Raw genomic sequence first — 25326 nt, forward strand, 5'->3', positions numbered from 1 at the left:
TAGCAACGACTTTCCCACTGTGCATTGATGTAGATACTGTATTATAAAACTCAATGTGGTGAAAAAAGGTGGACGAAGCCGGATGATATCGTTTGAGATTTTGATTAGAGACACATTATAGGTAATATCTGCAAAAAAATGGGCGATATAATATTCGATAATTTTTTTAAAAACTTCATTACAGTTAAAATTTAGTTAACATCGGAGAAATTGTCAAATTTTGAACTTCCAGTGAAAAATTTCAAAATTTTAGAAATGACGTTTGAAAAGTAAACTTCAAGTTCTTTCCAAAAAAAAAAAATAATAAAAAAATATTTTTGTGAAAAATTACTTAAAACTAAAAACTTAAAAAATAATCTTTAGTAAATCCCGACATACAAATTTGACCAAAAGCTTTGACATTGAAGCTTTATACCTATATGACGGTATGTCCAAGAAACATATTTTGGAACTTTCTGTTTTAAAGTGTTAATCAAATGAAAATTTAAAATTCAAACTTAGAAAACATGACTTTTCTGATTTTTATCTGCACAGTTTTTTTCCCATTTCTACTCTCTGTGACCCGCTGCTGGTGCGGGTCACAGAAAGTGGAGTCCTTGAGCTTAAATAGACTTTTAGCTATTTAGTTTGTAATTAATTTAGAGTTATATTTCCAAAACGTACTAAATCTCAATTAGCAAATTAGTTACTCAGTATATTTTTGCCGTAAAGTGGCAAAAAAGAATCTAATTTTTCACTGTTTAAGATGTTTGGAGTGTAGAGTATATTTTTAACAAAATATATCACGCCGCACAGGGAACTAAGTTCCAGGAAGTGCTGCCAATTTTTATCTAAATCTTGAATTTTTTAGATTTGTTACGCCTGCAAATTAGAAAACAAGGTCTCAATTGAATTGGCGACGTATGCCACTAACGACATTTTGGATTCCAAATGTGTGAAAACTGAAGCTTCATTGGACTGCGACTAAATTCCAATAGTTCTACATTCTTTTTGATTAAAAAAAAATTAAACAACATTTAAATTACTACGACCAATTAACATAACTTCAAACACAAATCACAAGTGTCCTAAACACATAGACCATAAATTTTTACAAAACAGCTCTAAGAAATAAGTGGTATTTACAAGGAGTTTTTTTGTAAATCGAGTGTTAAAAAAAATGCATTTTACTTTTCTTGAGTACTTGTTATACCATGTTTTTCGACAACTGTATTTAATAGGGATATAAACTGCTCATTTTCTTTGATTCCGTCTTCAAAACGATCTTTATAAAGGTTTCGTATTCCTTCTATATCGTTAATTTTATCTATGAAATAAACCAAAATACAAGAAAAAGGATCTTTACGTCGAATAAATTTGTCGCTAACTTACTTTAGAGAAGAAAAATCACTACCATTGTTTCGATAATCGTTATTTCGAAAATCTTTAAATTTTCTTGAGGAAAAAGAACTTATTAGCGAAATAAAAAAAATGTCTTTACCAAGTGCTAACAAGTAGGAAGGGTATGCAACATGATAGGCGAGCTTATTTGCTTTTAGAAACTTGATGATGTTTTCAATGAACTCAATCTAGAATGACAGATAAACGTTACATAAAAATATCGAAACAAAAACAATACAGACATTAGGACGATTTTTTTTTCCAAAAAATAGATTTTCATGACTTTACTTACGCCCCAACTCTTAGTGATGTAAAAGATATATGCTAAATTTCAAGAAGATTAATTAATATTTTTGGGTTGTAAAAACCGATCACTTTATCTTAAACTAGTGAAATTTTTAATATTGAAATGATTTACACTCATGACCTTTAGGGTGTTCAGAAAAAATTTTTTTTTGAAAATACAAGCTCCCTGGTAATTTTCCCATTTTACTTGATAAGATATGACCATTATTCAAACTTCAGGTCAATACCTGCTGATTTAACATTGCCACCAGCCTTTTAAAGTTTTCATGAATTATTAAAGTTTAATCTTATTCATGAATTTGGGATAATAATGCAGAACATTAATTAATACTTTTAATTGATTGCAACTATGAATCTAAAAATTAAAGTTGCTACCAGAACACAATGATATAATTAATTGATTTAGACCTTTATGCAAAATAAAAAATAAATGTTTGAGATTCAAGTAATTACTAGTTTATGAAATGAGTAACAAAACAAAGTTATAGAAAACTTTAATTTCCTTATTATTTGTATATAACTAATCAATTGGAAACAATGTTACAGATATTAAATTAAAATGTTTCTATATTAGATTCAAATTCACTAAAACATACTTAGACTTGGAAATGCGAGATAAAATTTACAAAAGAAAAATTGTAATAAAATAAAAACTGTATAAATTGTAAAAATATGTATTTCCATTATAAAAGAAAATGTTGGTAACTGATGTTCCAATAAGTCCAACAGAGTTGTATTCATGCATTTACATACATATTTATTAAAAAGAGTTCTACTTTTTCATCAACATTGATGCTTTATCAAACTTTGGTATGTTCCTTCTATGCTGTTCCACTACTTGGAAAAGGCACTGCTTTTGATTTTCATCCCGTGTTAGACTTTGATTAAAGTCAGTAACTAGTTTAACTGACCTTTCTGCTAAATCGTTGACAACTTTTAGGTCCTTTAATATCCCAGATATGTAGTTAAATTCATAATTTTTTGACCATTCATCGGGGTATAGTGAAAGCCACTTAGTATTGACTTTCAAAAGATCAAAAAGAAGCCTGGAATTTTTTCCAATTAGAGAGCTCACTTTCACGTTTTGATTCATCTGTGGCATTACTGGCACTCCAGTTTCCATATTTTCATCGTTTATTTTTTTCAGAATTGTTGAAGCAATTTTCTTTTTTTCATGGGTGGACACAGATCCTGAAAAGAGGGCAAAGGGTGCAACTTCTTCACTTAGGTACCATAGGTGTCTTGTTTGAGCTATCAAAGCTGCTTCTGCTACTCCTGGGTCAATTTTTTTAAACATTTGCATGTTCTTCCAAAACTGTAGGTCATTGATAGGAGCATCTATGGCGTTTGAAGATGTCAACCAAACTTTTACAAAGAACAAGCTTGTAAATAGGCAAAAGCGATGCAGTTTCTGAATCATATTTTTATCATAACCTAAGTACTCACTGAATGCATACATTTTAGCTGCATATAGAATGTTTGCCATCCATCTAGCGTGATGGAAAGCTCCTGGCTTAAGCCATTGTTCTCCCTTTTTCACATTTTTCTCACCAAGGAGTAACAACGTGACATAAATGCATTCCCTATAATCATCTCTTATAAATGTATGTTCTTGGAGGGACAGTTTAAGAAAATTAATCATATCTTCTTTTGTGGATTTCAACGAGCTTTCATTTACGTCCAGCAATTTAAAATTGTCATTCTTTTGAGGGATTGTGTCCCAAGAGTTCTTTAATTTTAGAAATTCTATATTGGTCGGGCCTGTTGTTGGGCCAAACAGGTGTTTCCATACGGACGACAAAATAATCTCAAAGATATGGTGCCGACATGGTAAATAAAACAGCTTAGAATTCAACTTTTTTTCTAGAATGACAGAAGCTCCATTTTTCCATCCTGAGTTGGAAGCTGTGGTATCAAATACCATACCGATGATAGATTTGTTCAACTCCCAGTCTTTAATGAGATCAAAGCTTGTCTCTGCTTGGACTAATCCTGTCCCATTCATGATTTTTGGAATGCCCAGCAACTTTCCTTCTACATAATTTGGTGCACCTGAAACTAAAACTGCCAATCGTTCCCCATCCCCTTCAATAATTTTTCCATCCCAATGAATTGTTAGAAAGTCCGGCTTGTTAAAGTCAGATTTGATGTTTTTTGCAATGTCTTGGCGATTATATTTACTAGCATTATAGGAACTTGTCTTTGATAGTGTAACACTACTACAGGAAGCACCTCCTTCCTTCGCAATAGCTCCCAAAAATGCTGTTCTTTGTCCCAAGGACAAGTTCAGCCTATCAGCGGTTTGGCAAATGTTTGGATTCAAGAATGGGTTTTTTGGCAATAGTAGCTGAACCTTATTTTCAGTATCGGTTGTTTGATTATTTTTCAAGGTTTTTCTTTGATCACTTTGCATTTTTTTCACAAGTATTTCACTTATGCTTGCTTCACTTGAGGATGAATCACAATCTTGATTTCCTTCACTTTCTGACGAACTTAAATGTTTAATATTTGAATTCTTTAGGCCTTTCTTTACTAATGTTGCCCTCTCTTGCTCTGTTTTGGTTCGTTCATCTTTCATTTTTAGTTTCTTTGCGTATTGATTATCTGGTGTTCCCAGTTTTACTCTTTTGTTATCTTTGATCGCGATTAAAAACTTAATGTCTTCACTTTTTTGTTTATCGTTCCGTAGTCTGTCTTTCCAAATGGTTTCTTCAGCGTTAATGTGGGCAATGAAAAAATAGTCTTCAAGCATTGCTACAAAATTATTTTGTTTAGTTTCATTTGATTTTTGGCCTTTTCTTTTTTGAACGTTCCTGTATTCATCATGCAATTTAGTTATTTTTTCTTTGATTTTATCTTTCCTTTGGGTTTCAATACCGGTCTTATGCCAGACTTCTAGAACTGCTTCACATACTGCATCAGCAACAATTGAATTTGATTTTATTGATTTCTCAGTTTTAAATTCACAGTTCTTAAGGTGAAAAAATAATTTCAAAATATCCCCATTAGTAGGAATAATTGTTTGGCTCAGAGCATCAATAGAATTTCCTATCAACCAAATATTTTGTGACTGTTGTCTTCTTTTCGATATTGCTGAATCAGCCATGTCTAAAGCAATCACCAATCATATACTAACAATATAGTTAAGGTATATATATGTTTTATTCATTTATATTATAATAATTATATTATACATATAAATTGTATTCATATTAGGTAGTTGTTTAAACTATATTAAGATAAAACTAAACCCATCCAAAGGAAACAAACGTAACATTAAACCCATTTTTGGATTCAACAACAGAAAAGTATTTGCTAACAAAAGGCTGCCAACTATAATTTAAAAGGATACATCAAAAAACTGAACAATGTAATAAAACACCCACACTTAACAACAGTCAACTTGTAAATGGAGTGTAGCACGAGGGGATTGAGTTAAGATGTCAATTCATGTTATAACACGATTTTGCCACATACAATCCTGTTATTTACTATACAATTCACTAACAATATAATATATATATTTAACTTACCATTAATTCTGTTGATATATATGTTTGTTTTGTGTTTACCAACTTAAAATGTATGGTATAAAAAATTACATTAAATATAGGCTTTTATATGGTAAAAAACCATAAAAATACATAAATTCTATTAATTCTAGCACACGGTGGCAACCTTAAACGTTAATTCAGGCTTAAAAAAATTTAACAATATGTTTACATAAACAATAGAAATGGGAAAATTGCCAGGGAGCAAAAAAAATCGAAAAAAAAATTTTCTCCATTGAATTACGGAACGCCCTAATGACCTTCTCCTGTAATCTCATGTACTCATGGACTTCTCCTATAATTTTATTTTCGTGTAAGGTTAACACAAATATGCTGAAACCAACTAAAGTTAGTTTTATTTGAAAGCAGTGAAATTTATGAAAACTTAATAAAGGAAAATTTTACTCGATAAAGATTGACATATTTTGGGAATATTAAAGGGCCACAAATTACTTTAAAAAATTCCTATCAAAATATTTTCAATGAATTACCTAATTAAAAATCATTTAAAATTTCATTCATGATTTTGTAGTAAACATATGCCAAAAAAAAAAAAAAAAAAAAAAAAAAAAAAAAAAAAAAAAAAAAAAACTTTTAAGCAATAAACTACAGAAATTGCAGTTTTCACCATTAGATCAAGTTTCAGAATATTCTGGAAAAAATATGGGAATTGATGTATAAAATATTTCATAACTTTGTTGTAAAAATGTTTTTTTTCTGATTTCAAGTGCATATTGTTTTATTTGTTACAACTTAAGCTCCAGAACTAGCCAGTCATTATTTTAACATTACAAAGTACCTTTCTTCCATTACCTAAATATTTTCTGGTGAAACACAAAGGAATTAAATACTCTTGCACTGAGACATTTTTGAACCATAAAAAATGCCAGCTTTTAATTTTTCCATACTATTGTCTATAAAAATGTTTTAGATTAGTCTATAGCATGGCAACGTTTTTAGAACTTTTAACCACTATTAGTATTAGCCAAAAATACAAAAATTAATAAGCTCCAGTGTGGTAACTTTTGCCTGCATCATAAAAAGTAACTATCTGCTATGATAAACTTATTAAATGTTGTTGGCATGATGAGGAGCATTTAGGGACCATTCCTTAAAAATATATAAAACTTTTTTTCAATAAAATTTAAAAACTACTGAAAAAGGAAAACCTCATTGGACCAAATGTTTTCCTAAGGAAAGTGATTTTCTTGACATAAGCCCTACAGAGAGTGGCACATGTTTGGTACCACCATTTCTAGCATGAGAGCAATTTTTCCCAATTTTCTTTTAAAAAAGGATCACACAAATTTAAATTGGTGTATTAACACAATACACAGAGCTGTTCCAGCACCAAGGTTATTGTTAAATGGAGAATGTGGTGATCATCTTTGATCAGCTTAGTGAACTCTCTATGTGGGTGTCTGTTTTCCAAAAACTCAATGTGGGTGTCTGTTTTCCAAAAACAATTCCAAGGTCCTCTTTATGGCACTCTTAGTAAATATCACTTACATTAAAAATTTATAAAAAAATTTATAAAAAAATTTATAAAGGATTACTACTGTTAAACTATATCATTTATAAAGGATTACTACTGTTAAACATATAATAGCACTTGTATGTAGTATATATATTGCAAAGAGTGCAATAGATTGTACACAAACAAAATGAGAGGTGATTTGTGTTCTAGCCACCTCTCTCCTTCCCCTCTTCCCCAATTATTGTTATTCAGCAAAACTTTATTAAACAATATTTCAGGAATCTGACATCCTACAGTTACAAGCAATCGAGTAAAATACGTAAACAACTTAATTATTCAAAATTTATTATAACTGACTAATATTTGATTATTTACGTTTCATACTGCTTTTTAACCTGGTTTTTCTGACATTGCAATTCAATTATGTTACAACCAGAAAAAAAAAAAAAAAAGACCAGAAAAATACCAAATCAAAAAAATATTAAAATAAGTATTATCTCACATCGCCAATTTTTTGAGCTGACTCAGCATTCTTTTTAAGAGGACCAACCATAAAATCACCCTTACACTCAGTTATTTCTGCATCTTTAGCCTGCAGCTTTTCATCTTCATTTTTCTATAACATTAAAAAATTTGTCTTTAACAAGGATTAGCACAAGAATTGATGAATTAATTGGCGGATTTTATTCAAAAGACAAACGCTCCTGTTAACTTTTAGACAGAAAATACACAGTATTGTTTTTTAAAGAAAAATATTTACATCACACATGTATCTTAAACAGAACATCAAAAAAAATATTTAGAAAATACTAAAATTAATTCTTTCAACTTCAAGTTTCAACTTCAAACTGTAGTAACTTCTGAAAAAATACATTTAAAGTCTCAAGAAGTTGTAGCTCAGCAAGTAAAATACAAAAAATAATTTGTGATCAGCCAAGTTTTATAGGTGTAAAAATGCTCCACTGTGATCTAAACAACCCCATGTTGATCTTGCCCTTTATGCTGTCAATGGAATTTCCTGGGATTGCTAAAAACTAATTTGAAATGTTCAATCTTTGCTAATGCTGGCCTGTTCAAGCCACAAGAGTTCTAGACCAATCATTATAATAAACAAACCAATTTTAACTCAAAAGATTGAAACAGTTTTTAAATTAAAAGAGAATTTATAGAAGCTAATTTTGAATGAAGACAAAACCATTCACCCTACAGCCTGTTCATTTATAAACACTATTGATCATTCTAGAAAACAAAGAACAAATTGCTTTGGATATGGACTGATTAGCTACTTCAACAAGACCATTACTGTTTTTAAATCTTTGTACAAAAATCAAAGTCCAAATTTTAAATAAAAAGCTCATGTTGTTGTTAATTATGTTATTTATGTTGTTAATTATGTTATTAATTACAATTTCTTTAGATAAAGATAGAAATTTTAGATGAAGATAAAAAGGCTTAATTTTAGGTCTGAACAGACAAATGAATCTGTTGACTATGATTTAAGTTACTTTTAGGAATATGGCTTAAGTCAATAAGAGATAAGAGATAAGAGTATAAAGTCAATAGTCATAAGAGATTAATTGAAATTATATTTAAACTTAAAAGTTTTGCAAATAAAAAGTAGGATTTGATTGTCTTAACAATACTTCCCCTATTCTTACTTCTTGATTTAATCGAATTAAAAAAGTAATATATAAAAAGTAATATATAAAAAGTAATATATTGAGTGGTAATTTTTCCCAATTAATGTTATGAACTATGAAGAATAAAAAATCACCAACTATTCAAAAATCTTTCAGTCAATTACCTTTTGTATTTCAGAATATACTTACCACATTTAATAGAAAGAATTACTTTTATTTCTTGCTTTTGAATATTTTTTATATGTGAGGTTTCATTCAAGACAAATGACAGATTAAGATCAAATGTGATTTGACAAAAAAACACAATACTCATATTGGGAATATAAGAGAGATTTAAAAAAAGATGGAATAACTAACATTAAATTGCATAAAAACATCTTGTAACTATATTCAAGTAGAAGTTTTATCATTTCCCATTAAAAATCAGTAGATGTCATGTCACTAAATTGTCAAGCCAAGTTAAAAAATGGTTTTTGCATATTTGATAGGGAATGAAAAGTGGATCCACTACAATAACCCAAAGAGCAGAAAACTGTGAGCTAAGTGAGGCTATGCATCAAATTGGCAAAACTAAATATTCATGGCAAAAATTTAATGCTGTGCATCTGGAGGGATCAGCTCAGAGTGATCAACTATAAGATGCTTCAGCCTAATCAAATCACTGGGGAACAATGCCAACAACAATTGATGAAATTGAGCTGAGCATTGAAACTCAAAGGCCTCAAAAATATGTCAAAAGACACAACAAAATGTTCTTTCAGCATGACAATACTTGGCCATATGTTGCAAAATCCATCAAAAATACTTTGGAGGGGCTTTAATCGGATTTTACCCCACTTGTCATGTTCACCAGATATTGCTCCTTCCAACTAGCACTTATTCTTTTTAATGATTCATGGCCTGGCCAAGCAGTATTCATTTCTTATTAAGAAACCAAAAACAGGATTTATTCTCGGATTTCCTCAAAAGGCAAGAAATTTTTTCAACACAGAACCTGTATTCTGTCTGAAAGAGGTAGAAAAGTTGTAGCTAACAATGAACAATACTTTGAAAGAAATATATTTTACTAATTTCTCTGAATAAAGCTTCAAAGTTACAAAAAAAAAACCTTAAAACTTATTTGTACTCCAGTTAAAAACAGACATTCTAAAATTAGAAATGATTTAAAGATTATTGACTCACTTACATCTAGGTATGAAGATGCTTTGTCAATCAAACCAGATTTAATATGAGCTATTATAATATTCTCTTTAAAAGGTTGCTCTGAAACATTTGGATACACTTTACGGGTTACTTCAATAGCTAAATGATCATGATAAACAATATCCATATTAATAATTTAATATAAATTTAAAAACACAATCAAAAAACAATTCCAATTAATAACACATTCACCATTAATTTCACTTGTTACCATTTGTCAATTAGTGATTGGAAAACCTGATTTCTTTTATTTTTTGGGTTAAAAAGATTTGATACAAAAAAAAAATTGAACTTTTATATACTTTATATACGGTTTTTATATACTCTGCTGGTTTCCATTATAGTCCCTATTTATAGCAAAAAAAAAAAATAACAGATAATCAAACAATTTTTTGGTTAGTTTAACAACAGACCAGCTGATCTCCAAATGTTTTTCTAATGATTCTTGCTGCATTGATTAGAACAACATCTTTCCAATTAGAAGATTTTTAAGATTACTTTAGAAGATGCAAAATTTTTATAAAACATTGATGCAAACTGTTGACTCCAAATAAATAAATCTGCAAAATTACAAAAAGTTGCATGTGATAAACTTTTGATCCTCTGCAATAATCTTATTTGACTAAACTCTAAATATCTGAAAATTATGATTTTTTTTTAATAATATAACATAATGGTATCTTTTTACATACCTTAAGAATTTTAAAACTAGAATTAAAAAAAAAAAACAATATTACTATAGAGCATCATGGTAAGGAACGCTAATTTTAAAATTAGAATCTTTAACTAATATTACAAAAGAGCAACAAGCCAATGAGCACTAATAGCAAGATACCTTTATATTTTAAAACATTTGAGAGTTTTCCAAGTTTTAAATGTTATGTGGACACAGCAAAAAAACATCAAAAAAAAAAATTTTTTTTTTTCACCAAAGAATTATAAATCAATAATACAATTATATTTATCTTACATTAAATATAAACTACATTGGGTTATATATTTTATAAAAAATATAATGATGCATTATAATATATTTTATGTAAAAACAAAGTGGTTTATATAATTTTGTCAATATACGATGGATAATACATTAATCTGTAATATGATTAAAAACATTACTTTTGATTGTATAAAAAAACAACATACCATCATAAACCTTTTCAACTCCAATTAAACTAAGATGACGCATCACAGTCATGAAAGTTTCAACTCCCAACTTCTTCGCTTTGCTTGTTACATTATCGTTGAGCAACTTTAAGCATTTTTCAGGCTGGTTGCTAATCAACAAAATAAACGTTTAGTTTCAAAGTAGTTAAAATATATCCTTGATGCCATTAAAAATGATCAAAGAAATCAAATATTCAAACTTATCTTACAAAAATAAAAAAAATTGTAAACTAAATATTTTTATTGATAACTTACACTTTTAGGTAAGTGCGAATCATGTGTTCATAAATAAAAACATCTGGAGTCAAACCATTATCAACCAATTGATTTTGTAAGCTCTCCATTCTCAAGACATTCCCTATTTAACCCGTCACAAAAAAAATATCAGAGTGAATTTAGATTTGCTATTTGTACCAAAGACAACTGTTGACATCATAAAAATTCCTAAACATTCATTATTATTTTACACATGATTCTGAATCCGGCTTCAGAAACAATTAAAATGTTGCAAGAAAAATCTATTTTTTTACTTTATTTTTCTATGTACTAAAAAAGATATCTTAAAATGTTTTTACATAGTAGAAGTGATACCTTTAATTTCGCACATCCTAAACATTTGCTTAAAATGTCCGAGAGACACTGTTTTGCTGAGAATGAGATCTTTAAACTTGCTTTCAGCAGCTAACATTAAAGTTAATTTCATCATTCAAGTGGAAATCAAATTATAAGAAATTTTAAAAACGATAAGTGAAAAGAATACCTTTAAAATTGCCTTGAGATACTAACACTGTTAAATATGCTGTGTTGAGTAAGTTTCTTTGGTTTTTTGTTTGCTCTAAATTCCCATAAGAACTATGAGAAAATCAAAATAAGCAGTACATATAAATATATATAGAACTTGAATATATATAGAGATAATATAGAACTTGAAAAGAATGATAAAAGTTTTACAATAGAGAATTAAATAAGTTATTTTACCTAAGAAAATTGTCAGCTGCAGCAACATCACCACTAATCAGATGGCTGACAGCTATTACTGAAGCAGAATGGAAAGTGGGTCTAAAAATATATATATAAAAACATGCAATCAATGAGAGAAAATGTTTTTTTTTTTTTCTTTTCTTTTTCAAAAATAAATTTCTATTGTTTTGTATAAATTGAAAAGTTTACTTTATATTTTTTTCTTTCATTTCAGCAGCAATTTGAAGTATCTTTAGAGCATTGGGAAGTTTCTAAAGTATAAATAAAAAAAATTACATGTATTTTTATATAAATATTTTGCATTTGATAAAAAAAAAAAAAAGCTTGTTACGTAAATTATAAAAAAAAGTGTTTTAATCTATATAATGATTTAAAAAAAAACAGAAGAATAGTATTTCTAACCTTTTCTTTTACATCTTTAATAGCTTCATTTTGATAGGCAGATATAAGATATTGATACAACAGACCTTTATTTTCATTGTAAAACTCAGGTAAGTCTTGTGCAGCCTGATTACAAAGTTAAATATAAATTGCAAAGTTAAATATAAATTACAAAGTTAAATATAAATTACAAAGTTAAATATAAATTACAAAGTTAAATATAAATTACAAAGTTAAATATAAATTACAAAGTTAAATTGAGAAAATTGTGATTTTTTTTTTTGTAACACAGCAATTGCAAAATAATACTTTAAAATTTAAAAATAAAATACCATTAATTTTTCAAAACAAAATTGAGCCGCACTACTGTTGCCTAACTTGGCAGCCATCTAAAATTAAATTTAAAATTATATATACATATACACACACACATACACACACACACACACACACATATATATATATATTCATAAAAAGGTTGTTTTAAGTTAAAACTACTACAAACAAAACTACAAAAACAAGCAGAAAACTGTGTATTTGTGTTCTATTTCATCATGAAAAGCAAAAAATAACAGAGATAATCAGGAAGAACAAAAAATAACTTAGAGAATACCCTTATCATAAGAATCTGCTGATTGTTATCAAGTTCTATACCATGTTCCTTAAGTGTACGAATGAACTAAAAAAAAAAAAAAAAAACATTAAAGAATGGATTCATTCATTTCATATAAACTTTTATGAATGTAAAGTTAATTAAAACTGAATATTTTTTAATTAATGATTATAGTAATATTACTTCCCTAAATCTAAAAAAAACAAATAATATAAAATGATATTTAAATTGTAAAGAAATGTCTTAAAAAACATACTGCCTTGCCTAAATAAAAAGCCTGCCAACTACAACTAACTACAACTTTTAAAATGTTTTTTTATGATGAGATCCACCTTAACTTTTTACTACAGGTGTCTTTTTTCTTGAAAGCTGAAAAACAATACTTTTTAAATATGCTTCTACATTACAATTTTTAAACTTATTTTGAAGCAGAAATTGAATAAAACAATGACGACAACATTTTTCAAGTAGTTTTTAATTTTTATTGGGGAATAAATTCACTGCTTAAACAGATTGATCAACATTTGAATAATGTTGTTTATTTACATTTGAAACATCATTTATATTTTGAGCTTGAATTTGTAAACTTTGCAACTTATTCAGTAATTATAGTAAGTACCCATTTTGGATGGATTAAGTAGATATTTTTAAAATAAATATTTCGATTTATGAATTATTCTCTTAGCAACTTAAAGTCCAACATTTTTTTAACTGATTGTGTTTTAACTTTCTATTTTGAAAGATTTAACTTGGTTTGAATTTTGCTAAAGTTTATTACGTAAATTATTACGTATAAGTAAATTATATCCAGATTAATTGTTTCAAATTCAGTAAACTTATAATCTTTATCTTTGTTCTTTAAGAAAGAAAAAACAACGCAATATGAATTGTGCAGTTAAGGAGTCGCACCTAGAAATGGGACGTTAAAAAAACCGGATGGTTTTTTTTTTTTTTTTAAAATAATTAATTTATATAAAACGTATTTTTTTTTTTTTTAAAAAAAAATACGTTTTATATAAATGTTTTGAATTTGAGCTTAAAGCTTAATATGCTAAAAATTTGAAGTTACCTACTTACAAATTAAATGAAACAAAGAAACTTAAAAACATTGTTTGACTTCATCTCTTGTTTAACTGTATCATGTGATTTTAAGCTTGCAAATGCTATAAAATGAGCGTCAAAATATAAAGGTATTTGATGTGACAACCAGAGCAAAGATAATTCATTGTGAGGAAATAAAGATTTAATATAATACTTTCCAACATAATAGCATAAAACCAGCAAAACTTGTGCTAACTACACATTTAAAAACAACTTACAAGCAACTTACATAAACACAATTGTAGAAGAGGGAGGTGACAACACCAGCAAAATATTAAATTCCTACATACCAGTTGATAAAGTCAAATGTTTTGGAAAAAAGACCGCTGATAGTTTTAAATGCTTTACAAAAATGGTTCAAACATTTCAATGAAGGCAAATGACCTATCTTGAAGATAGACCATATTCTGGTAAAATTAACAGCTTTGTATGTCATTTTAATTCGCTTGTAAATAGAATATATCTAGTGTGCAAATTTGTTTCATGCTTCAGCTTGTTTATTTATTGTCCTAAAAGAAACTTAGTATTGTATAGGCTTGTAAAAAAATTAACCAATCAAGCTATATTTAGGTAAGTTTAATTAATTTTATGTTACATTTCTTGAAATTCTTTAGCAAATTTTTACCGAATTAAAAAATTGCATAACAAAAAACTTGAATTATGTTTTTTTTTTTTTAAGTAAAAAAGCTGGAGGTAAATGCCGCTGGACTGTTGCTCAGAGAAATTTAGCTGTTGATCTAGTCAATCATTATACAAGTCAAGAAAAATCGCATCATTTCTGCTTAAAAACTGGCTGAGCAAGCTGAAATGTTTATGGAATTAAACTATCACATCAGACAATCAGAAATTATATCCAAGTCCAGGGACTTCAAAGACATCTAATGCATAATAAAGCATTTTTGAGCAAGAAACACATGAAAAAATATTAGAGTTTGCTAAGAAGTAAAAAGTCATGCCATTAAGTTTCTAGAGAAAGATTCCCATAGAGTGACTAATCGAAATTCAACAAATCATCTGATAGAGCCCAAAAAGTTTGGAGATAAGCTGGAGAAGCCTACAAATTAAGCTGAAAAATTGAAAATCAGTCATTTTCCAAAAAAGAGAACCTTAGTGGGAATTGAAGAAGCCTGAGATAAAATTCAACCAGAAAAAAAAAATCTTTAGTCAAATCAATGTCTAGACATCTAGAAGCTGTAACCTAATATTGAGGAGATATGCTACTACTAAACAAATACTTTTTAGAGTTGCTAAAAGACATCAAAAAGATATAAAAAAATATCAAGAGAGACAAAATATATCAAGAGATATCAAAATATTGTGTACTATTAAACTATATCATTATTTTTACTTTTCAGTTTAAAAACATTTTTATTTGATTTTTAAATATTGTAAACCATTAAATGATAATAATAATAATTGTATAATTAATACTTATTAAATTAACAATTAGTAATACTTACACAATAAGAAAGATTACAACTTACTTGAAGAAAATATTCAGCATTTGAGACAGGAAAAAATTTAAATAATCCTTTCAGTATATTGTATTGTGCATCAGAAGATGTTGGTATGCCCTAATCATAAAAGAATCAATATTAAGTTATATAAGCATATTAGTTCATGTAACACTATACTTTACATGCATACACAAGTATGTTTATTTGTTTTTTAAATAATGAAAACTAAATGTATTTACTTCTAATGTTAGACTTTTTCTTTTTTTACAAAAACTGATTAAAACTTTGTAAAAATTTTCTATTGAAAGCAATATTACCTCTTCTATAAGGCTCATCATGAATAGGTAAGCCTGTTTAGCATGGGCAACATTTTGATTCGCAACATCTATTACAACTTTATCAATAAGAGCCTCTAAAGAGTTTTTTCATTGTTTTATAGTCAGATAATTAAAATAAGTAACAATTCATAATACTTTATTAAAAAATTTACAATCATGCAAACTCATACAAAAAAATGTGCTTATATATTAAATAAATTTTTATACAGATTTCAGTTTTTTTTAAGAATTAAAATTTTTTTTTACTGTAAATTATTGTTGTTAAAGTAGATAGACAGAAAATCATTTTTTTCCATCACAAAAAAAAAAAAAAAAAAAAAAATTACTTGTTTGAATTTCCCGCTTGTGTAACATCCTGACAATCTAAAAATAATAAAAAAAATTAAATAACCAATATGTAATTACAGCCAATTATAACTTATGATTCAAATAAAAGATTTCTATAAATATTTATCTATAGAAAAGAATAGAAAAGAGCCCTAAAGATTAATAAAAACATCACCTGAAAGAAAAACACCTTACAGATAATTTTTTTTCAATTACACTTTTGTATAGGAACTTTGCGTTTCAGCAATTAAACAACTTTTAAAGATCAGTTTAGTTTAAAATTTCATGACTAAATCATTTTTTTTACTCAATATAATCATACAAATCATACAAGTGATTTTGGGTTTTTTCTCAAATATTGTAAACTTTCCTAATGTCAATGATTTAGACAGAAAATCAAAAGTGTTTTTCTAAATGATTAAGACAGCAAAAAAAAAAAAAAAAAAAAAAAAAATTGTATTTTTCTAAATGCATATGGTTTTCTATAAGATAAGAAATAAAACACATGATTTTCTAAATTATATTACTTAAATGATTCAATCATAAATTATGTTTAATTAAGTAAACAAGGGTTTAGAGTTATTCTCAAAATGAAAAATTAGGTAAAAGAGTTTAAACCCAAACTTCTAGTTTGCCTAACACTTTACTTTGGTTTGTATTTAGAAAACGTAACTACATCTTTCATCAAATCAAAAAACTATTTAAAATAAAATAATGCATTTTATTTTAAATAGTTTAAATTCACTGAAACTTAAACTTGAAAAAGAGAAAAAACAAAGTTTATGAGAGAAAAAAATGATTAAAAAAATACCTTTAAGGCATCCTCAAAGTTAAAATCTCTAAAAAGATATAATTAATATTGCAATAATTTAAAATAATACCTTTCATAAAAAACAAAACAAAACAAAACAAAAAAAAATAATAATAACACAAAAGAAAAATTTTAAACAATAAATTTAAAACTTGAATATTATTTAAAAATGCTTGTTTTTGATAACAACAGTTGAATATCAAAACTATTACTATATATTATCATTTTAATATATTATCATAATAATATCAAATGTTTGAAGTTTTTTATACCGCCTTATCAGGTCTGTAATATCTTTAATGGATCCTAACAGATCTCCTTTTGAACCAAGATGAGCTATAAAAATAAATTTTTGAAGATTTCTTTAAGGACATTTAAAAAAGACTGTCATAAGTCAAAAATTGTTCTCAGGAAAATGGATTTAATGTTTAAGGTTCACCAATAAATTGTTGTTTTCACAGAAAAAATTTACATGCAGTATTTTGTTTATACAACATCTTTTAGTAACTTGCTTACATAATATATAATGCATAATATAATACATTAACAACATGTTTAAGAGTCGTCATGTTTTTCTTAATAAACATGTGATCATTTTGAGTTTAGAGAATCTTGTTTTAGAGGTATGCTACATTTATTATATTAAGTAATCCCTCACCATATTCAGAAAATGTTTTCAGATCTATATTTTCCCTTGATAACACAGATTGTATTAGCTGATATGGCAATACAATGTTGTCATATTCCTAAAACAAATATTAAAAGTTATATAAAGTAAATTTGTTAAAAAAAACAACTTAAAAATACAAAATTATCAAAAAAAAAAAAAAAAAAAAAAAAAAATCCATCTAAAAAACAGACATGTTTCTACGTAAATTTAACAAAATAAAATTTCCCTTATTTCCACAAAACAAGACATATTTTAAATAAAAACACATCATTCAATAAAAACTCTGGAGAGGATTTAATTTCCTGTCATGGTTCTTGTCTTTCCATCTCAAGAATAAAAAATAATTTTTAAAAGTGATCTTTTTGTTGCCATTTTTATACTGCCTGTTTTAGTTTCTATCATTACTTTATCTATTTACTTTATCTGTTTCTATTATTATTGCCACTTAAAACTAAAAACAGGATTGAAGTCTTTAAAAGAAAAAAAAAAGATATTTCAACAGAAAAAACGATCAAGTTACTTAAGTATTCTTAAATATGATATATAAATATAATTATTATATAATGTAATAATACTTCCAACCTCATTTGGTGTCTACTTTTTTTAACAAAAAGGAAACAAGTTATATATTTTTATTTTTAAAACAAGCACTTGATACAGTATTAAAAATACTTTGAAATAATACAGTGAAGCTATTTATTTATTTGTAAAATATTTATTGAAAATTGTAAAAATTCTTATTTTAAAGTGAATAAAAACAAAACTATTAGAAAATCATTACAATTATTCATGAGATGCCATAAACTTTCTCTTATCAAATATCATTTTTAAAAACTAACTAACCTTGGCTAAATCAAGGAAACTATTGTTTTTTTCGCTGCCCACTTCTCCAATCGTCTCAAACACAGTTAGGTAACTGAATGAAATTCTAAGTTAAGTTTTCCAAGGAAGTAAAAAACTAAAATAACGCAAATTTAAATAAGAATCAGAAACAACTTTTTAATGTAAAGGATGAAACAAATACCAATAATGGTCAGCAGCAATTGCTTTATCAGCCATATCAGCAAACACTTTGACAATTCCTAAAACAAACAATTTAAATTTTTTTAAGCTCAAACTTCAGCAAAACAGTGTAAAACACTCAAGAAAATAAATAAAAAAAAAAAGATAAAAAAGAAACCATCTAAAATTTACCAGCCATATCTTGTTTGTAATTTAGAGCTCTCAAAATACCGTAATATATTTGAAGATTATTTTTCAATGATTCATCAGGAACAACTAACTTAAAGGCCCAATCTACATTAAAAAAAGAATAAAATTAAAATTGAAAAACAAATGTTTAAGCATTCATTTTCTTGTTTCAGAAAATAAATTGGATCTAGATTTGTGAAAATGTTTTGTTATTTCTTTTTTGCTTCATTTTTTAGAATCATATAAAAAATTTCACATAAAAAACAAAAACGCTTAAAAGCTAAAGAAGAACTTAGAAAACATAGAGAGGGTAGTAAGCAGTTTAGGTAAGTAACTTTATGTTAAAAATAATTAACAATATTAAAAAATATTTTATATATATATATATATATAAATAAAATTAATAATGTAACACACAACAATACAGAGCTGGTCAAAAGTTTAGCACACAAAATTTAAATTACAATATTTTTCTTTAACAATAGTTTTCAGACGAAAAAAATTCTTCCTTTTTCTTATTTTTTGTTGTATATCCATTGAAACATGCCGAATAGAAAAGATAGAAACAAAGAAAAAAAAAAAAAAAAACGCATATGAACTATGTTGCTAATAATTCAAAAAAAAAGTTCAGCACAGGTCCACTTCAATCAATTTTTTAAAACCACCCTTATTTATTATTATTATTATTTTTTTTTTTTTTTTACTAAAATAAATTCAACAAATCTCTTTCATTCATAAAAGTTTAAAAAAAAGTTTAAAAAAGAAAAAAAAAATAATGAAGAAAAAGCCAGTTAGCCCAGAAATTAAACAAAATTATAATAGGCCTAAATTATTCAATATTACGTCACAAAAAAATGGCAATTGCTTTGAAACAGGTTTTGAACCTGATAGATTAACATTCAAAGAAGAGTATAACATATGAAGGCACATATTGTATGATGGCCAAGTAAATCAACATAAATATATAGAGATGCTTGAGAACTATATTATTTTGACTGAAAACATTTTTTTTCTAAGAAGAGCCTGAATGGTAATCAGCAAGATAGCACCCCATGCCACAAAGTGAAAATAGCATCCGCTTGGATTAAAGAAAACAACATTTCTGTACTTCAGCCACCAGCTTGATCACCGATTAGATCTCAATCAAAAATTTTGATGAGCTTATTTAAATATATGGACAGTACTGGACTGAAAACTGAACAAAAGAATCTGTAACATCAGCTGAATCTCTTAGAAAAAGATTTAAAGAGTTGCTGAACAGCTTATAATTTGATTATGGTCAAAAAGCTTTTCAATTCAAAAATAAGTAATGGCTAAACTTCTGTTGAGAACAAAAGGCAGCCATATTTCTTATCAATTCTGCTTTAAAATCAATTTTCATTCAAAATGTGCTAAACTTTTGAGTGGTATTTTTATTTGGTTACTTAAACTAAAAAATTCACTTAAAGCCAAATGTTTGTGTACTGTGTACATTTTGCTCATTATAATCCAATTAAAGACTTTTAAAGAAAATTCCAATATAAATCTTTTGTACCAAACTTTTGTTCAACACTAACTGTATAAAGAATTTGTATTGTACTGTTTGCTGAGAATTAATCTCTGTCCATTTTTTAGGTATTTTAAAATAACATCAGTCTAAAACCAATATTTTTCTGTATTATCAACTAAAAAAATTTTCAATAGATTCATCATTTTAATAGATTCATCATTTCAATAGATTCATCATTTCAATAGATTCATCATTTCAATAGATTCATATGGTTTGAAAAACTATCTGCAGACAAAATGAATAATGCATGGTGCATGTTTCAAACATACAGTCGTTTCCATTCTTGAATCATGTTACTGAAGTGCAAATACAAATAAAAAGTATTTAGTTAGTGGCCTTCACAAAACAATATATAATGTCTATTGTTTAGAAACTGAAAACCCTGCTGAATTGCATATGCACAGAAAAAGTTTCAACCAAAAATAATTTTTGTTTTACCAGTCAAAAAAAAGGATGAAAAATCTGTGAAAAATTTAAACTACATGTGATTTAGAAATTTTAAAATGAAATGTGCATCTTAATCATAAAATAGAAAACAGGGAAATCAGATGTCATGACAAAGCATGAACTGAAAAAAAAGGTTGATTAACTGATTCATCACAAGTTGTGATCATAACAATTAATTGTCCTTTTATTACTACATTAGAATACTTTTATTTCAATTTAGTATGGAAAAAGTTGAAGCAATTTACTTGATTGAAATTTAACAAAACATAAATTGTTGACTAGAAATTTATATTTAGATTTGTATATGTGGTATTACATGCCTGTTACAGTGCACAAAATTTTAATGAATAATTTAGACTTTACTGACGTTATAAAGTTGTGTATTCTTCCAATTGGACAGCTCTCCGAAGAATATCAAGAAGCTCACAAAAAAATCGAGAAAGTATTTTTTTGATTGAACAACTTACCTTAAGCTAATGTTTCAAGTATGCTTTTGTTTTTTTTTTTTTTTTCAAACAGAAGAATACAGTTTATATTTTGATGACACATTGTTAGTCTAACTCTAAGTGCTATAACACAAAATGATAGCAAGATGAGAGACAAACCATATTGCTAGTAATTTGGTTGTTATTTTAAAAAATGCAGGACATTGACTTACCTAACATGGGAAAAATAATTTTGAAAAAACATTCAGATGAATACTTTGACTCTAAAATACTCATTGACTAGTAAACTGATAGAAAAATCTATATTTCTCTTTTTTTTTTTTTCAGACCTTAGAACACACATTGTTATGGTTCTTATTTTAATAACAAACATAGCAGTGCAATTAATTGTACCTTGTCCATGAAATTAGACATAAAATAAATTCTTAAAAATATTTAGAATAAAACAGCATCAATGAAACTCACAACAAAGTAAACAAAACTAGTATACCAATATATAAATATGGAATATTCACTAGTGTAGTTATTAGCCTGAATAAATAAAAGATATTTTTAAACAACCAGTTTTTTCATCTTAAACTATTGTAGAGATAGTAGTTTAATACTAGAATAATCCTCAACTTGCTATGAAGATGATGAAATTCTTTAGAAAGGTTTTCTTAAAGAGTCCATTTTTTTACTTAAAATATAAACAAAAAAGTTGTAAAATTTATGAACCTTTGTGTAAAACAAAGTTGTTTTTATTTTCTCTATATATAAGTTCTCTAAACATAAGGCATTTATAGGTATAAACTTGTTATTGTTCGTATAGTAAAAAAAAAAAAAAAAAAAAAAAAAAAAAAAAAAATATTCTTTCTATATTCAGAAAGAGCACAAAATGTGCAAGAAAATAAAATTAACCTAGTTTAGCATTCTTTGCAAGATACTCAGCAAGAAAAGGAAGTCTTGAGTTGAGTCCTTTATCAAAATGCTTTTCTAACAGATTATTAAACTTCTTTAACTGCTCAAGATCCTAAAAACAAGAGAACTTAAAATATGTGAGAGTAGCTACATATAAAATATGAGTAGATGCATTATCACAAAAAACATAGAACAAGGTTTTAGTGAAGTAAAACTGAAATTTCAAAATATATATTTAATAGACATGAAAATATTTAGTAATTAGAAAACAAACCTTGCTAGCAAGTAGCAGGTTCTTATATGCATTTATACTGACTTGGTTTATCAGTTTGTAGGGTTTCATATCATCTTTATTTTTGTCAAAATGTTTCATGATTACAATAGCACTATCATAGTCTTCTCTTACAGTACAACGTTGGATAAGACTGTGAAATGCCCAGGCCATACTTTGTATGTTGTCAATTTTTTCTAAAGTTGTTTGAACTAAACTGCTGTGGCCTCCTTCACTTAAATGATCCAGTAAACTTACATATAGGTCAACCGTTGGAAAAATTCCCTTCTTTGACATTTCATTCAATGTCTGAAAACAAAGTTTTAAAAGTATATACATAACAATATTGTTCTAACGGACTGTGGGAAATTTAAAAACTAACAACAAATTTCTCAGAAAGTTATAGATTTCAGCTATGTTTTAGTTTTAACAAATTTAATGGTTACAAATTTCATCAAGAAACTGGTTCTAACTTATTACGTATCTATCAGTGATTAAAATTGAATGCTTTGATATATAAACAATAAAATGTTTAAAAGTACAAACATACTTCATCAATTTTCGCCAAGTCACCTTTGAAAGCAAGTGCATTGATTATTTGTCTATAAATTTTTTCTTTTGGAAGAATACCATTTTCTCTAGAAAAAAAAAAAAAATGCATTTAAAAAAGTGGAAATTTAAACTGCTTACTTACTTAAAAAAATAAGCTGGAGTATGTTCATTATATGTTTAAAACTTTAAGATCATATGTTAGATAAAAAAAAATAACAACATCAAACAAAAATTCTTTAAAAAAAATCATGTTTTCATTTACAGTATTCACAATAACCTCTTAAAATATAAAATTGTCTTCTACTTGAATTAATGTTCTAATTGAAGATTACCTCATTGATTTCATAACATGCTTAACACCTTCAAAGTTTCTAAAATTGGAGAGTATATATTGTATTAATTATGAAAAGAAATTACAGTTTATTAACAGAAAATAACAAAGAACAAAACCATTGAATTTTAATGTGAAGTATAAAATTGTAACCCATTTGTTGCAAAAGCTTGAATCAGCCATCCATACATATTTTCTGTCATAGCAAAGTTCTTATCCATCATGAACTCAATGATTTTCCTAAATGAAAATTTTTTTATTAGTAAACTAAAAAAAAAATTTTTTTTAATTTAAAATAATATTTGACCTGAATATCTTTTAAACATTTCATACAAGTTTATATTGTCAGTAATGAAACATTTCCTTTTTTTCTGATAGCATTTAGGAAGCCTTAAAAGCCTGTGTTTAACAGTAAAAAACAATCCATCACCTGATTTGTTTTTGCTTAAACCATTTGAATCATAGATAGCAAATCAATTGATAAAACGTTCACAACGACTGATTTCTTTTATGTTCAAAAATAAGTTTTGTTAATGAAAGAATTAATAATTTTTAATTTTTCTTGAGCATATCATATTTCAGGTGGTAATGAAGCCAGATTAAAAAAAAAAAAAAAAAAAAAAAAAAACTTCCTTTACAACTGATCTGACTCAGATGTTTAGGGGTTTTATATTGCCATATAGGAAATTTAACTGAGTATCATTTTCAGTTTTTACTTTTTTCCTAATAATACATCTACATACTTGAATAGTCTCCATAAAAAAAGACAATCAATCTTTAATTTTTACATACAAGGTTTCTTACAATAGTAACAAATGACTAAATGATTGAATGAATATATTTACTAACATGACACCAGGTGGATCACCTCTACCAGCATACATTTGTATAAGAAGAGAAAAAGTGGTCTAAAAAACAAAACAAATTTACTTTCTAGTAGAGAAAAAAATCCATTTTCAAAGTTTTATAAATATTATTTACAGGAAAATTCCTAAAACTTTGATATTCCACAAAACTTTGTTTAAGAATAAAAAATAATCAATGAATATAAAAACAAAAAATATTAATCCAAAAATAGATAAATGCTATTAAAATCATACAGCAACAATTTCTAATTAACTGTAATATAAAATTAGTAATATAATTTATATAAATACTTTATTATAAATAAATTTCTTAGTGATTTTTACAAGGTTTTTTACTCAGCAAAATACAAAATTAACTTATACATCAAGATAACACTTCTTTATGAAAATTATTTTTATGCTGAACTTATTTAGAGCTCTTTAGAATATGATAAATAAATTAAAATAACCTGATGTAATATACCAGATCAAATATCATTGTAATTAAACTGTGTAAAAGTATTTTAACCCAAAGTATTGTGCATTAACTTTATGGTTAAAAAGATTAAATAAAATTTAACATAAAACAAAAAAAATCTTGATTTGGTATATAAGTTAAATGGATATACAAATTAACTGGATTCACATGTTTATTCAATGTTTAAGTCAACTCAATGTAAAAATCAAGGTCACTTTTTTTGACCTATTCTAAAGTACTTAAAGTCTTGACTTATGCCTAAGTATTTACAGTAACATTCAAAATGCCACTTTAGATGTCGAAAGTCAATCGATAATTTAAAAACAATTAAATACCATTTTAGTGTTTGTGTTTATTTAGTTAAAGAAAAAAAGATGCATATCCAGAATCTGGATAAAGATGCTTGGATAAAATAAACAAATACAATCCTCAGAGATAATTCCTCACATCAACATATCTGTACTGTGGTACACAGGGGCGGATTAGGCCACCGGGACACCGGGACATTTCCCGGTGGGCCGTCAGCAATACAACATTTTAAAATTTTATAATATTTTAAAACGTATTTTCTTTAATTTTTTAATAAATTTATAGTATAGTAATAAAAAATTGTGAGTTGAAATTTACTTCAGATTTTGCTTTATTCAACTTTGTTTTCACTAAAGATTATTGTTTAAATAAAACGAGTTAAATAAAAACGCGTTAAATAATTTATTATACATATCTTATATAGAATTTTTAATTTAATGTAATGCTTCTTTTATAATTTATTATTTCAATAAACATTTTCTAAATCAAAACAATATTATAAATATAATATAAAATATCTAACAAAAAAAGTAATTAGGTATTTATATAAATATTGGTTTTTTATTAATATAGTATTTTACTATTTAAAAATTAAAAGTAATCT

General features: G+C 26.5%; 2 protein-coding genes across 4 annotated transcripts in view; one reads left to right on the forward strand and one right to left on the reverse strand.

Moving 5' to 3' along the window:
• Positions 1–1015: 1015 nt before the first annotated feature.
• LOC145185194 (uncharacterized) overlaps positions 1016–25326 on the reverse strand; it is a 29021-nt gene continuing 4710 nt past the window's right edge. Inside the window, exons 4-31 of one of the 2 annotated variants that reach the window (XM_090098550.1) lie at positions 23940–23998; positions 23244–23330; positions 23092–23130; positions 22758–22845; positions 22211–22516; positions 21937–22048; positions 18598–18699; positions 18428–18485; positions 18247–18319; positions 17392–17479; positions 17006–17069; positions 16734–16761; positions 15922–15958; positions 15575–15669; positions 15285–15374; positions 12700–12765; positions 12419–12475; positions 12108–12212; positions 11895–11956; positions 11703–11783; positions 11485–11576; positions 11316–11405; positions 10980–11082; positions 10704–10834; positions 9541–9656; positions 7217–7330; positions 1481–1568; positions 1016–1306 (exon numbers count right to left, since the gene is read on the reverse strand). In XM_090098550.1, coding sequence (XP_089954676.1) covers positions 1167–1306; positions 1481–1568; positions 7217–7330; positions 9541–9656; positions 10704–10834; positions 10980–11082; positions 11316–11405; positions 11485–11576; positions 11703–11783; positions 11895–11956; positions 12108–12212; positions 12419–12475; positions 12700–12765; positions 15285–15374; positions 15575–15669; positions 15922–15958; positions 16734–16761; positions 17006–17069; positions 17392–17479; positions 18247–18319; positions 18428–18485; positions 18598–18699; positions 21937–22048; positions 22211–22516; positions 22758–22845; positions 23092–23130; positions 23244–23330; positions 23940–23998 — 2571 coding nt within the window. In that variant the 3' untranslated portion in view covers positions 1016–1166. Of the gene's footprint in view, positions 1307–1480; positions 1808–5497; positions 7331–9540; positions 9657–10703; positions 10835–10979; positions 11083–11315; positions 11406–11484; positions 11577–11702; positions 11784–11894; positions 11957–12107; positions 12213–12418; positions 12476–12699; positions 12766–15284; positions 15375–15574; positions 15670–15921; positions 15959–16733; positions 16762–17005; positions 17070–17391; positions 17480–18246; positions 18320–18427; positions 18486–18597; positions 18700–21936; positions 22049–22210; positions 22517–22757; positions 22846–23091; positions 23131–23243; positions 23331–23939; positions 23999–25326 lie in introns of those variants that run through there. The other variant, XR_016455897.1, reaches the window with a different exon arrangement.
• LOC149883607 (uncharacterized) lies at positions 14083–14703 on the forward strand. 2 transcript variants are annotated; one of them, XM_090098551.1, is made up of 2 exons: positions 14083–14370; positions 14480–14703. In XM_090098551.1, the coding sequence occupies exons 1-2, from the start codon at positions 14180–14182 to the stop codon at positions 14595–14597; spliced, it is 309 nt and encodes a 102-aa protein (XP_089954677.1). In that variant the 5' UTR covers positions 14083–14179; the 3' UTR covers positions 14598–14703. The 2 variants fall into 2 exon arrangements, 1 of the variants encoding a protein (XP_089954677.1); XR_016455898.1 differs by having other exon boundaries at positions 14097–14210; positions 14480–14570.

This window comes from Hydra viridissima, unplaced genomic scaffold (genome assembly GCF_058129835.1).
Source record: "Hydra viridissima isolate aposymbiotic clone 2 unplaced genomic scaffold, HvirCarnegie_v1 scaffold_9, whole genome shotgun sequence".
NCBI classification, from domain to species: domain Eukaryota; kingdom Metazoa; phylum Cnidaria; class Hydrozoa; order Anthoathecata; family Hydridae; genus Hydra; species Hydra viridissima.